The 13,301-nt window shown below is 46.8% G+C and overlaps 1 protein-coding gene across 1 annotated transcript in view; it reads left to right on the top strand.

Moving 5' to 3' along the window:
- The first annotated feature begins 6,483 nt into the window (after nt 1–6,483).
- LOC308484225 (cytochrome P450 2G1-like) overlaps nt 6,484–13,301 on the top strand; it is a 34,681-nt gene continuing 27,863 nt past the window's right edge. Inside the window, exons 1-3 of the mRNA XM_081018984.1 lie at nt 6,484–6,752; nt 10,356–10,518; nt 12,466–12,615. Of these exons, the coding sequence (XP_080875110.1) occupies nt 6,570–6,752; nt 10,356–10,518; nt 12,466–12,615 (496 nt within the window). The 5' untranslated portion in view covers nt 6,484–6,569. The remainder of the gene's footprint in view (nt 6,753–10,355; nt 10,519–12,465; nt 12,616–13,301) is intronic.

Raw genomic sequence — 13,301 nt, 5'->3', positions numbered from 1 at the left:
CTGGCACAAAACGGAGGGGACCTGAAGCGGCTCGCTCTTAGCCTCCATTTCCTATTTGAAAAGTGGGGCCAGAAAGGGGCAGGGGGATTCCAGCTGGGGTCTGCACTGATTGGAAATGAAGCAAAAATGTAGAATCGTAGAGGTGGAAGGGACCATGAGGGTCATCTAAGTCCAAGCTCCTCCAAGGCAGGAATGTTTTGCCCAGCGTGGGATTTGAACCCCTGACCCAAACATTGAAAATCTCATGCTCTAAAGGCTGAGCTTTGCCAGCTGGCCAGCCCTTTGCATATATACGACCTCGGTCCTGTATACCTGAAGGAGCGTCTCCACCCCCATCATTCAGCCCGGACACTGAGATCCAGCGCCAAGGGCCTTCTGGCGGTTCCCTCATTGCGAGAAGTGAGGTTATAGGGAACCAGGCAGAGGGCCTTCTTGGTAGTGGCGCCCGCCCTGTGGAACACCCTCCCTTCAGATGTGAAGGAAATAAGCAGCTATCCTATCTTTAAAAGACATCTGAAGGCAGCCCTGTTTAGGGAAGTTTTTAACATTTAACGCTGTATTGTTTTTAATACTTGATTGGGAGCCGCCCAGAGTGGCTGGGGAAACTCAGCCAGATGGGCGGGGTATAAATAATAAATTATTATTATTATTATTATTGCAGGCACAAACAGGATTGAAAGTGGCCCTGTTCATTAGCCACCCCAATAACACCAAGAGCACAAACCATGATGGGTGTGCAATAAAAATGACATCCTGTGATGCCCCAAAGACGCTTCTTTGATTTGTGCCAAAATCGCGATAAGCGCCAAACATCAAGAGCACCCAAGTCTTGAATTTTGAGATAAAGCCTGGGAGGAGTTGTGAGCAGGAGCCATTTCCCGCATTGGCAGGGGGTGTTCCAGCCCCTGCCCAGCTGGCCTGGCTGCTGCGCCACGCCCCCAGGTAGCCAACCAACCAGGTGGAGGCTTGGGGGCGGGGTTTTGCCGCTCACATGTGGCCGCGGCAGCACTTCCCTTTCATTCCGCTGCTGGTTTTCGTCGGATCACCCACTCCCTTTTGTTCACTGCTTGGTTCTTGACATTGCTATGGACCTGTGGTTGGTCGCCTTGGTTGTCCAAGGGGCCTGGTAGGAATTTTTATCCAACTGGCAAATTGGCACCAGCCACTTGGTTTTTAGCCTAAAAGTAAAGGTAAAGGGACCCCTGACCATTAGGTGTAGTTGTGGCTGACTCTGGGGTTGCAGCGCTCATCTCGCTTTACTGGCTGGCGTACAGCTTCCAGGTCATGTGGCCAGCATGACTAAGCCGCTTCTGGCAAACCAGAGCAGTGCATGGAAATGCCGTTTACCTTACTGCTGGAGCGGTACCTATTGATCTACTTTCACTTTGACGTGCTTTCAAACTGCTAGGTTGGCAGGAGCCGGGACCGAGCAACGGGAGCTCACCCTGTCACAGGGATTCGAACTGCCGACCTTCTGATCGGCAAGTCCTAGACTCTGTGGTTTAACCCACAGGGCCACCCGCATCCCGCTTTATCTCTGCTTACCTGTTATTTATATTTGACGTGCTTTCGAACTGCTAGGTTGGCAGGAGCAGGGACCAAGCAACGGGAGCTCACCCTGTTGCGGTGATTCAAACCGCCGACCTTCTGATCAGCAAGCCCTAGGCTCTGTGGTTTAACCCACAGCGCCACCCACGTCCCTTGTGTTGAATTATACAGAGCGTTAATTCTTAACGGTCATCGCACCCACTTATTGTCAGACACAAAAGCGTAGCCAATAACTAAAGCTTCGAACTGCCGACCTTCTGATCGGAAAGTCCTAGGCTCTGTGGTTTAATCCACAGTGCAACCCGCGTCCCAGGTTTTTTGCTTAACTCGTAGCAAATCGTCAGAACTTTTTTTTTTTAATAAAAAAAATATTTTTTATTAACCGACCAATCAAATCAAATCAAATCAAATCACATAAATTCCGAATTACAAAGTCGAATTTTAAATTTTTGTTGAGGGGACCCATATTTCAAGTTCCGAAGGGGGATTCCGATCATCTTCTTGCTGCTGCATTAATATCCAAATCAGTCCAAATAAAGTTCATAATTATATCCAGTCTTATCTTGCTGTTTCCACATCTCATCTTGTTCGTATATATTTTTTCTTTTTTTTCTTTATGATCTCTTCTGATAATCTCCTTAAGCAGATAAACCCCAATTGTAATTCTGTGTGAATTTTTCCGTTCATCCAATTCTCATATCGAGATGGTTTCCATATATCATCACTTTCATAAATAACATCGCTCTTTCCATCATTTATCTCGCAAACTGTCGTTCTTAAGTCCCTCTGAGGAGTCTCACACACAACACAAAAGCAGCTCTTTCCCTCCTCCCAGACTCAAGTCCTCCGACAGAGCTTGCCAACATGGCGACGGTATTTTTAACTGCGTCATTCCAAAGCTCTTATACATTCCACGGTCTTCTTAAAACATGCTTTGGTTAGAAAATTTATCTCCACACAGTCTTAAATCCACAGCTTAAGTCATTAAAACAACATTTCTGACTTGTGGGGGGGGGGATTCTTGTTTAATCACATAGAGGAAAGAAAGGAAAGTTTTTTCCCCTCCCCCATCAGTCCCTTTGCCATACCGAGTCTTGGCGTATCTTCTCATGATTTATACTTGTTCTTCCGACTCGTCTTGTTTATCAGAGATCTCTTCAGTTAGCAGTCTTTACTCCCCCTCCTTCCTTGAAATATGTGCATTTGCTTCCTCCTAATTGCTTCTTTTGAAGTTCTTGCAGCTAGTGGCGCGGATCAGAGACAGCGTCCAGGAGCGCCGAGATCCCACAGGAGGGCATTCTGCCTAGTGCCCCCATCCCCACAAATTCGGGGGTGTTATAGGGCACAGCAGGCAAGGGCAGCCCCCCCAACCTTGGGGGGGTAGGGGGGCTATTTACTCCCATCACAGCCTCCTAATTACCTCGTGTGGGTTGGAGAGATGTTATTGTCAGCCATCTTCCGATGCACCCCTAGTGCCCCCCCCCCCCGCAAATCGTCACAACTTTTAGGTATTGGCGGTTAGGCATTGGAATATGTTTGTGTATTGGAAGGCAGGGTGTGGCCATTGCCTACCCCTCCACTTTATGGGTATTCCGGTAAAGGAATCCGGCGGTCGTAGATCCTGTCCGACACCCTTGCTGGTGGCTAGGGCCATGGCACGACCCCCGGTGACATCAGGGGGAGCTTTCAGTTGTATTTGCACCAACAGGCTCCTCTGGTAGTTAACCCTTCTTAGACTCACCCCTCTCTGAGGGGGTGGAGTCACGCTCTGTTGTTTTATCCAATGCCTAAGCCAACACCTCTCACATGCTGTAATCAATAAAGTTGTGGCCTTTTTTTAGCTCATTAACCTAACATACTGTGTCCATGTGTCTTTCTTATCCCCAGACGGGTGGCGGGTCCTTGAATCACAAAACAGAAAGTGAATTTCACACTCCAAGTCTGGTGTGGTAAAATGGGAAATGTTTGCAAAATAGGTAGGGAAATCCACCTGGGCTTTGGGTCTGTCATTCAGCAGCCTTTGGCCTCTTTTGCCAGCTCTTTTCTCACAGTTCTCGTTTCAGCGTCTCTCACACCTCCTGGCAACCCAGGAGTGCCCTTAGCGTGCCAAATGCCACAAAGGGAGGGTTTGTTTGTACAGTTCTCTACTCCAGTTCCACCCAAGGCTGGATAAACCTGCCTTGTTTTTATCCTCTCCCCGGTCCACTTCCCTCTTTTGAGATTATTCTTCTTATCAGCAAGTCTGGTCAAGAAGAGCCAACAGGCCTGTAGAACAGAGCCAACTTTTTTCTTTTCTTTTTTCTTTGTCTGAGAGGGCCGCATACACCCTCTGGGGGCCACACATCAGCTGTGTGCATGTTGTTGTTGTTTAGTCGTTTAGTCGTGCCCGCCTCTTCGTGACCCCCTGGACCAGAGCACGCCAGGCCCTCCTGTCTTCCACTGCCTCCCGCAGTTTGGTCAAACTCATGCTGGTAGCTTCAAGAACACTGTCCCACCATCTCGTCCTCTGTCGTCCCCTTCTCCTTGTGCCCTCCATCTTTCCCAACATCAGGGTCTTCTCCAGGGAGTCTTCTCTTCTTATGAGGTGGCCAAAGGCTTGGAGCCTCAGCTTCAGGATCTGTCCTTCCAGTGAGCACTCAGGGCTGATTTCCTTCAGAATGGAGAGGTTTGATCTTCTTGCAGTCCATGGGCCTCTCAAGAGTCTCCTCCAGCACCACCAAACACACAGACACACACACACACACACACACACAACACGAATGTGTGGATCAGCTAAGGAGGGAGGCTGTGGCCACCTCATGCTCACTAAATGATCCCTCTGGTGATTTGAAAGTTCATTTTGTTTTATTTTGTTTAGTGAATTTTTTAATTGAATTAATATGCAAATACAAACAAAGCAAAACATACAAACATATCAACTAAAGACAAGGGGGGAAAAGAAAGATGAAACTAAGCAAAAACAGAGCAAAAGCAAAAATTAAGAACATAAAGATAAAAAAAATAACTATAATAAACACTTAAGACAATTTAAATCATCACCCATACAAAAATAACTTGTACAATTTCTTCTGTTTCTATGTTAGAATTTAGATGTCTATATTCTTCTTCTACAATTGCCAGTAATTTATTTTGTAGCAAATACTCTTATTTTATTTTCATCTTTATGTTCCTTTTATATAACTTTTTGTAATAATTTATAAAAATTTATTTGATTTTTCTGGGGTCAACTATTTCTTCCCCTTGATGTATTATTTTATTTATAATTCTCTCTGTTTGTTTTTTCTTTATAAACCAAGCTAACATCCTGCTGGGCTTGTTGGCTGATTCAAAATATCTTTGTCTCATTCATTTAATTTTGTTTTCTACTTCTTTGTTTAATAAATTGGAAATGTGTGATTGTAGGGTCTTTATATTTTGATTTATCCTTTCATTTTTCAGATTTTTAATCAGTTCTTTTTCATTGACTCTTACCTGTCTTATTATTTCTTGTATGTTATTTTCCTTTTTCTTCTTTATCCGAACCATTTGTTGTATCCCAAAACCGCTCATGTAGGCCTTGCTTGTGTCCCAAATTACATTTATATCATATCCTTGTATTTTATTAATTTCAAAGAATTCTACCAGCGTTTCTTTTGCTCTTTCAACTATTGGTTTGTCCCTCCAGTTCATTTTGTTTTGTTTTGTTTTGCTGCTGCTACTGTCAAATTCAATGATGTCTAGGAGGAGGGACATAAAAATTTGCTTGGAGGCTGGTATCAGAGCCCTGAGCAGGAGGCAAGCTGCTCTCCCCCCCCCCCCCTGCCATAACCTGGATTTAAAAAGAAAAGGCAATTGACTGGATAGAGTTGCTGGATGGAAAAAGAAACTTTTGGTTCTTCTAAACCCCTCCTTCCATTTCCCATCCACAAGCTGCATTTTGAAGTCCTACTTTAAGGACTGATAGAAGAGATGTGCTTTTGGCACCTTAAACTTTTAAGGCACCTCCCTCCCCCGGCCAACCTAGCGCCCCCTGACTTCCTGGATTACAATTCCCATAAGCAACAGCAGCATATGACCGCGCTGGCTGACTCTGAGGGGAGTGGCAGTCCCAAACATCCAGTGGTCACTAGCTTGGGGGAGGCTGCTTTGATGCTTAAAAACTTTCATAGGTAATAATAATAATAATAATAATAATAATAATAATAATTTATTTATTTATACCCCGCCCATCTGGCTGAGTTTCCCCAGCCACTCTGGGCAGCTCCCAATCAAGTGTTAAAAACAGTACAGCGTTAAATATTAAAAACTTCCCTGAACAGGGCTGCCTTCAGATGTCTTTTAAAGATAGGATAGCTGCTTATTTCCTTCACATCTGAAGGTAGGGTGTTCCACAGGGCAGGTGCCACCACCGAGAAGACCCTGTGCCTGGTTCCCTGTAACCTGGCTTCTCGCAGTGAGGGAACCGCCAGTAGGCCCTCGGCGCTGGATCTCAGTGTCAGGGCTGAACGATGGGGGTGGAGACACTCCTTCAGGTATACAGGACTGAGGATGTTTAGGGCTTGAAAGGTCAGCACCAACGCTTTGAATTGTGCTCGGAAACGTACTGGGAGCCAATGCAGATCTTTCAGAACCGGTCTATGATGGCCTTGGTCTCCGAGGTTCCACAAAATGGTTGTTTCTGCTGCAACAGCTGCTCCTCTTGCAGCTGTTGCTTTTAAGCAATACTTAAAAGAACCAAAAAAAACAAATAGGTGCAGGAACTCGCCATGAAGAAACTGCCATCTCATGCACCAAAAGCAATTTACATTCTGGGGGTTGGGAGCAAAGGGCATACAGCCATAGACAGCATTTTCAGGGCTGGGCTGGGTACAAATTATGTTTACCAAGGCTACAGGTTCTGCTATAAAGGTGAAGATTTCCAAGATTTGCACCAGTCACGCTGATTTCTGTTTGCTTTCATCAGCCCCATCGTGCGAGGGCAGGTGTGGCTCTGTTAGTTCCCTAAGTCCCCAGATAAACCTCCCTCTCCATTTGCTTCAGGCATGTTGGAGCTGGCAGAAAGCCTCTTGGCCTTGCTGGTGGTTTGCCTTTCGGTCTTGGTCCTCCTCTCAGCATGGAGCCAAATGGCTCAGAGAAGGCAGCTGCCCCCGGGGCCTACGCCCCTCCCCATCCTGGGCAACTTGCTGGATCTGAAGACCCATGACATGCTCACGTCGTTCAAGAAGGTAAGCCGTGGCGACGGCACCCGTCTTTGCAGCGGTCAGACTTTCCGATCAGTCTTGTCCACTCTGGCTGGCAGCTCCAGCTCTCCAGAGCCTCAGGGGAAGAGATATCTTTGTCATCATCAACTGTATGACTTCAGCCTTTGAGTAGCCATGCACCCAGGGCCTCTCCTGGAGGACCTTACGGTCTTCAAACAAAAGCATCTTGGAGGTCCTGGGCCACAGGGAGGTTAGGCTGGCCTCGACCAGAGGCAGGGCCTTTTCGGCTGTGGCCCCGATCTGGTGGAACGCTCTGTCACAAGAGACTAGGGCCGTGCGGGACTTGACATCTTTCCGCAGGGCCTGCAATACAGAGCTGTTCCGCCTGGCCTTTGGCCAGGGCACAGCCTGACACCCTCCTTTGGCAATCCTCACAGAACTCTAGCCCAATGGTTGCCATGAATTTGATTTTGAATTGATTTTAGAATGCTGTGTTACTTTTATTGTTGTTAGCCGCTCTGAGCCTGGCTTCAGCTGGGGAGGGTGGAATATAATTATAATTATAATTATAATTATTACTATGCGTGAGGACCAAGCGATCTACCATTGCCCCTTTCCGTTGAGGCTCTCCTGCCTGAGGACAAGTGCCAAGATGAGAACCATGAGGGCTAGAACTTTGTAATTAAAAAAGAAAGAAAATTAAAGTGGGAGAACAAGGTGACCAAAAAAACAACAACCCTCCTCTCATTCTATTCTCTTTCTATTATTTCCTGCTTTTGTTAGGCTCTGCTCTGAGTTCTTGTCTAACATCTAAAACTGCACTTTCTACTGTCGGCCTCTCTCCTTTTTTGCCGACTTTGCTGGACCTCTGACCCTGAGCAAATTCATAGGCCTATCCCATTTCCCCTCTTTTATACTTTGCAATCTATCTTCTTTGCTTTGTTTTCACCTCTAAATTTCTATACCTCTCCCTCGCACGCTTCCTTTCCTTTCTTGCATATCTTTCTACAGTGGTACCTCAGGTTACATACGCTTCAGGTTACATACGCTTCAGGTTACAGACTCCGCTAACCCAGAAATAGTGCTTCGGGTTAAGAACTTTGCTTCAGGATGAGAACAGAAATCGTGCTCTGGCGGCGCGGCAGCAGTAGGAGGCCCCATTAGCTAAAGTGGTGCTTCAGGTTAAGAACAGTTTCAGGTTAAGAACGGACCTCCGGAATGAATTAAGTACTTAACCTGAGGTACCACTGTATCTGTTTTTAGATTGAAGGCCATTTCCAGGCACAAGTCTGGCTTATCGTTTGCAGGAGGAAAGCAAACGAGCAGATGCAATCAGCAGCAAATTTCAGTCTCTTTTAATTAACCGAAAGTGGGCCACAGATGTGCATTAATAAACTGGGATTAATACCCACCTCTGGCTACAGCGAGATAAGCCTGTGTGCCCATGGAGTTTGCAGAGGTGGTGGGTATTAAATTTCCCAGCCACCGCCTGTTCCCAAGAGGTGCAGCCCTTTGAAAGGGTATCGGGTTACCCTATTGGAAAAAATGTGCCAAGGCTTGTCAGGGTGGCAGGGCGGGTGGAGCTCTTTCTGGGGGCAGAAGAAGAGCCTTGTGGCGAGAACAAACACAAAGGGGGATTTACCACCGTGACTCCAGCGCTGGAGCTGCGCCGGGGCCCTTGCATCATGATCTGCGGCGTTTGGGGAGGTAACGCAATAGCACCAAAACCGATACCAAGGCGCCCCTGTTGGTTCAGGTTCCAGCGCCATGAATGCAGCCAGTCCGGGTTGGGCACCAGGTTGGGGCCTTGCTCCATGGCGGATTGGGTACTTTGCATGCCAACAGGAAGCAGCAGTCGGACTGTCCTTCACTTAAGGCCTCAGAGAGCAGCAACTGATAGTCAAGTAAAAAACCTAGATGGTGCCGAGATGTTGCAGTGGGCAGCACTTCCCATCAGCTCAGCCAGCACAGCAGTTGTCCCATCATCCCTAGAATTATGCAGCCATGCCGGTTGGGGCTGATGGGAGTTGTAGTCAGGCCCATCTTAAGCATATACGGCGCTGTGGTGCAAAGTTCCCTTCGGCCCCCCACCCACTGTTTCCCAGAGTTGTCGACCTTTTCCAAGCCTCTCCTCCCGCAGAGGCTTGGGAAGGAAGCTGCACGCCTGCCAGCCATATACCGTATTTTTTGCTCTATAGGACTCACTTTTTCCCTTCTAAAAAGTAAGGGGAAATGTGTGTGTGTGTGTGTGTGTGTGTGTGTGTGTGTGTGTGTCTTATGGAGCGAATGCAGGTTGCACAACTATCACAGAAGCCAGAACAGCAAGAGGGATCGCTGCTTTCACTGCGTAGTGATCCCTCTTGCTGTTCTGGCTTCTGAGATTCAGAATATATTTTTTCTTGTTTTCCTCCTCCCAAAACTAAGTGTATCTTATGGTCTGGTGCGTCTTATGGAGCGAAAAATACGGTAGTTGACGGGGTGCATCTTCCATCCTAAGCCTCTGCGGGTATCGCTCTCCTCCTGCGGAGGCTTGGGAGGCAAGCTGAATGCCCACCAGCCATATGGTTGACGGGCCGTAGCTGGCGGGTGTGCAGGAAGGAAAGGGGAGGCCACCGGCAAAGCCGCACAGCTCCCCCACTTGCTGGGGCGCCCCTGAGAGGCCGGCACCCTGGCGCAATGCGCCAGCAAACCAAATGGGAAGGGCGGCTCTGGTTGTAGTTCAAAACATCTGGAGGGCATCGGGTTGGAGAGGGCTGTGCTAGATGGCCACAGCAGGAGGCAAAGGCTAGCAGGGATCTTAAAGGTAAAAGTAAAGGGACCCCTGACCATTAGGTCCAGTCGTGGCCGACTCTGGGGTTGCAGTGCTCATCTCACTTTGCGGGCCGAGGGAGCCGGCGTACAGCTTCCGGGTCATGTGGCCAGCATGACTAAGCCGCTTCTGGCGAACCAGAGCAGCGCACGGAAACGCCGTTTACCTTCCTGCCGGAGCGGTACCTGTTTATCTACTTGACTTGACGTGCTTTTGAACTGCTAGGTTGGCAGGAGCAGGGACCGAGCAACGGGAGCTCACCCTGTCGTGGGGATTCGAACCGCCGATCTTCTGATCAGCAAGCCATAAACTGTGGTTTAACCCACAGCGCCACCCGTGTCCCATAGCAAGGATATTACTTATTACTTATTAAATTTGTTAGTTTTTATTTATACTTTTCAAGTTTATACATTTCATTAGTTTTACAATCAATTTAACATTTCAAAGTTTGACTTCCTTCCCGCACCCTTTCTGCCGTTCCTTAAATTAATTTTTTAATATCTTCTGCATATCCAAATTCATTCAATTTACTCATTTAATTATCTAGTTTAAATATACTCTCTTATGAAACTGCAGGTTATTACAGTAATCCTGCCAATGTCTTTATCTGTTTGCAATTTATCTGTAAATATTCAATAAACCATTTCCAGTGTGTTAGCTTCATTTCTTATTCTTCCGGTAAGTTTCGCCATTTATGCATATTCTTATGGAATTTGTTTGGCTTTTTATCTTGGCCCAAGACAACGCAAAATGACTTACAGCCAATACAATATGTCTCAGGGAAGATCACTAATGACCCTGCCCGGTTCCCATTTCAGCTAAGAGACCAGTATGGACCAGTGTTCACAGTTCACTTGGGACCCAGACGGGTGGTCGTCTTGTATGGATACAAGGCCATCAAGGAAGCCCTGGTGGACCATGCGGAAGAGTTCAGTAGTAGAGGGTACTTGGCCACAGTGGACGACTTCGTTCAGGGTTTCGGTGAGTTCCAAAGAGATCAGTCAGTTACCCGGAGCCACAGCAGAAATAAGTCTGTACTTGTTGTTGTTGTTTAGTCGTTTAGTCGTGTCTGCCTCTTCGTGACCCCCTGGACCAGAGCACGCCAGGCACTCCTGTCTTCCACTGCCTCCCGCAGTTTGGTCAATCTCATGCTGGTAGCTTCAAGAACACTGTCCAACCTTCTCGTCCTCTGTCGCCCCCTTCTCCTTGTGCCCTCCATCTTTCCCAACATCAGGGTCTTTTCCAGGGAGTCTTCTCTTCTCATGAGGTGGCCAAAGTATTGGAGCCTCAGCTTCAGGATCTGTCCTTCCAGTGAGCACTCAGGGCTGATTTCCTTAGGAATGGATCGATCTTCTTGCAGTCCATGGGACTCTCAAGAGTCTCCTCCAGCACCAGAATTCAAAAGCATCCATTCTTCAGTGATCAGCCATCTTTATGGTCCAGCTCTCACTTCCATACATCACTACTGGGAAAACCATAGCTTTTACTATACGGACCTTTGTTGGCAAGGTGATGTCTCTGCTTTTTAAGATGCTGTCTAGGTTTGTCATTGCTTTTCTCCCAAGAAGTCTGCACTAGTCTTCCATATTAGTATATTTGCAGGGCCGTTCCCAGTAAGCAACCCATCTGAAGCATGTTTTGCTATTCTAGAATCTCAACGGCCTGGTGTCTTTGTCTTCACCCGCTTTTGCAGTCCTTCTTATTTATGTAGCTCTCTATGGAGCTTTGACCACAACAGCTCTTGGTATTGAACAACATCTCAGCGCTTGCAAACAACCCTGGTTGCCTAGAGCAGTCTCCTTCAACCTTGGCACCCAGATATTGGTGGACTACAATTCCCATCATCCTTGCTGAACTGGCTGGGGATGTTGGGAGCACCAGTCCCAGCTGTAGGATATATCCAGCCTCATATAACCAACATGTTTAACTCTAATTAATGGATGGAGGGGTTAAGTCCACAGAGTAAGCTACCATGCCAGGCTTAGCTAGGCCACACCCCCTCACCTTGGGAGAAGGTTTACCAAACCCTTTGTTCTCTATTGTTCCACCATGTGAACCCTGTCACTAAGGAGGTCTAAACTGGATGTTTAGACTGCATGGCTTTAGCCAGCCACCTTTGTACTTCTATACAAATAATTGAGAAACGTTTACCACTTTTTTGAACCCAAGATACTACCTCTGTCTTTTCTGGAGGCAACTTTTGAAGAGTCTGTAAGTAAACCATTTTTAGCTTATCAACCAGGTGGTCTCCTTCTCAGCTAAGGGAAGCAGGGAGCTTTGGAAGAAGGGGATATTTTAAAGGTCTAACAGCCTTTATTTCAGGATTTAACCTTCCGCTGGGCCTGTAAGACAGAGCTATTCCGCCTGGCCTTTAATTTGAATTCAGCCTGATCTTTTATTTCTCTTCCCTCCCCTTTTATGAAGATCACCCACTCTGAGACCCCACAGCTAATTCTCCCCTGGTCTCCTCACTGGCCCAAGTAGGACTAATTCAGCCAGCTAGCCCTGGTGACTATCCAATGTTTATTAGATGGATTTCCCCCAAATTGATTTCTGAATTTTGAATTTTATTGATATTCATGTTTTTATACTGAATTTTATGCTGCTTTTACAATTAAGTGTTTTAAATTTGTTGTTAGCCGCCCTGAGCCCGGTTTTTGAACCGGGAATGGCGGGGTATAAATAAAATTTTATTATTATTATTTATTTCCATGCTTCACTTTGCTGCATGCTTTATGATTTTAAATCTCTGCTGGGGCTCTATGAACCACCCAACGTGAGAGCAGATTAATGCACAAACAGGGTCATTCAGAAGAATGAAAGGAGGGGAAACACATCTGGAAGGATGGGAATCTGTCGAGTCCCCCATTTGCTGCCATTGGCTGCTGAAGGGTTTGGGTTTTGTTTGTTTGTTTTCTGCATTTTCAGGGATTGCTTTTGCCAACGGAGAACGCTGGAAGCAACTCCGACGGTTCACGCTCAGCACCTTGCGGAATTTTGGAATGGGGAAAAGGTCCATCGAAGAGCGGATCCAGGAAGAGTCCCAGTTCCTGTTGGAGGAATTCAGAAAAACTGACGGTCAGGATATTTTCCTCCTTTCTTGTACTGTGAAATAGGGGGAAGGCCGTAGCTCCATGCTGGAGCAACTGCTTGGCATGTAGGTCGCAGGTTCAATTCCCAATGGCATCTCAAGGTAATAATGCAGATGATACAACAGTGGTTGGTTTAATCACGGCTGGAGAGGGGGAGACGGCCTATAGGAAGGAAGTTGAGCAGTTGGGGGAGTGGTGCAGGAAAAGCAACTTACTCCTTATCTTAAAGAAAACAAAAGAGATTATTGTGGACTTTAGTAAATGTAAATCGAATATTCAGCCACTTATTATTGAGGGGAAGTGTGTGGAACAGGTCTCGGTGTTTCGATTTCTGGGAATGGAGTTGAGAGATGACCTAACTGGGGAGAAAACAGTAAAGACCTGATGAAGAGAGCACAGCAGAGGTTATATTTTCTGAGAATCCTCCGGAAAAACAATCTCTCAAAGGACCTGTTGATGGCATGTTACCATTGTACTGTTAAGAGTGTATTAACTTATGGTCTGTGTGTGTGGTTTGGGAGCTGCACGGCCAGGGGAAAAACAATGCTGTCCAGGGTTGTAAAGACTGCGGAGAGAATAACTGGGTGCACTCTTCCCACCTTGGATCAAATCTATGCTGTAAGGTGCAGAGATAGCGCAGGATAGTGTGCACCCCGGAAATGATCTCTTTCA

The sequence above is a fragment of the Podarcis pityusensis genome (genome assembly GCF_964106645.2).
Source record: "Podarcis pityusensis genome assembly, chromosome: 8".
NCBI lineage: Eukaryota > Metazoa > Chordata > Lepidosauria > Squamata > Lacertidae > Podarcis > Podarcis pityusensis.
The sequence above is the reverse complement of the archived record's forward strand: the minus strand, read 5'-3'. Positions and strand labels throughout refer to the sequence as shown.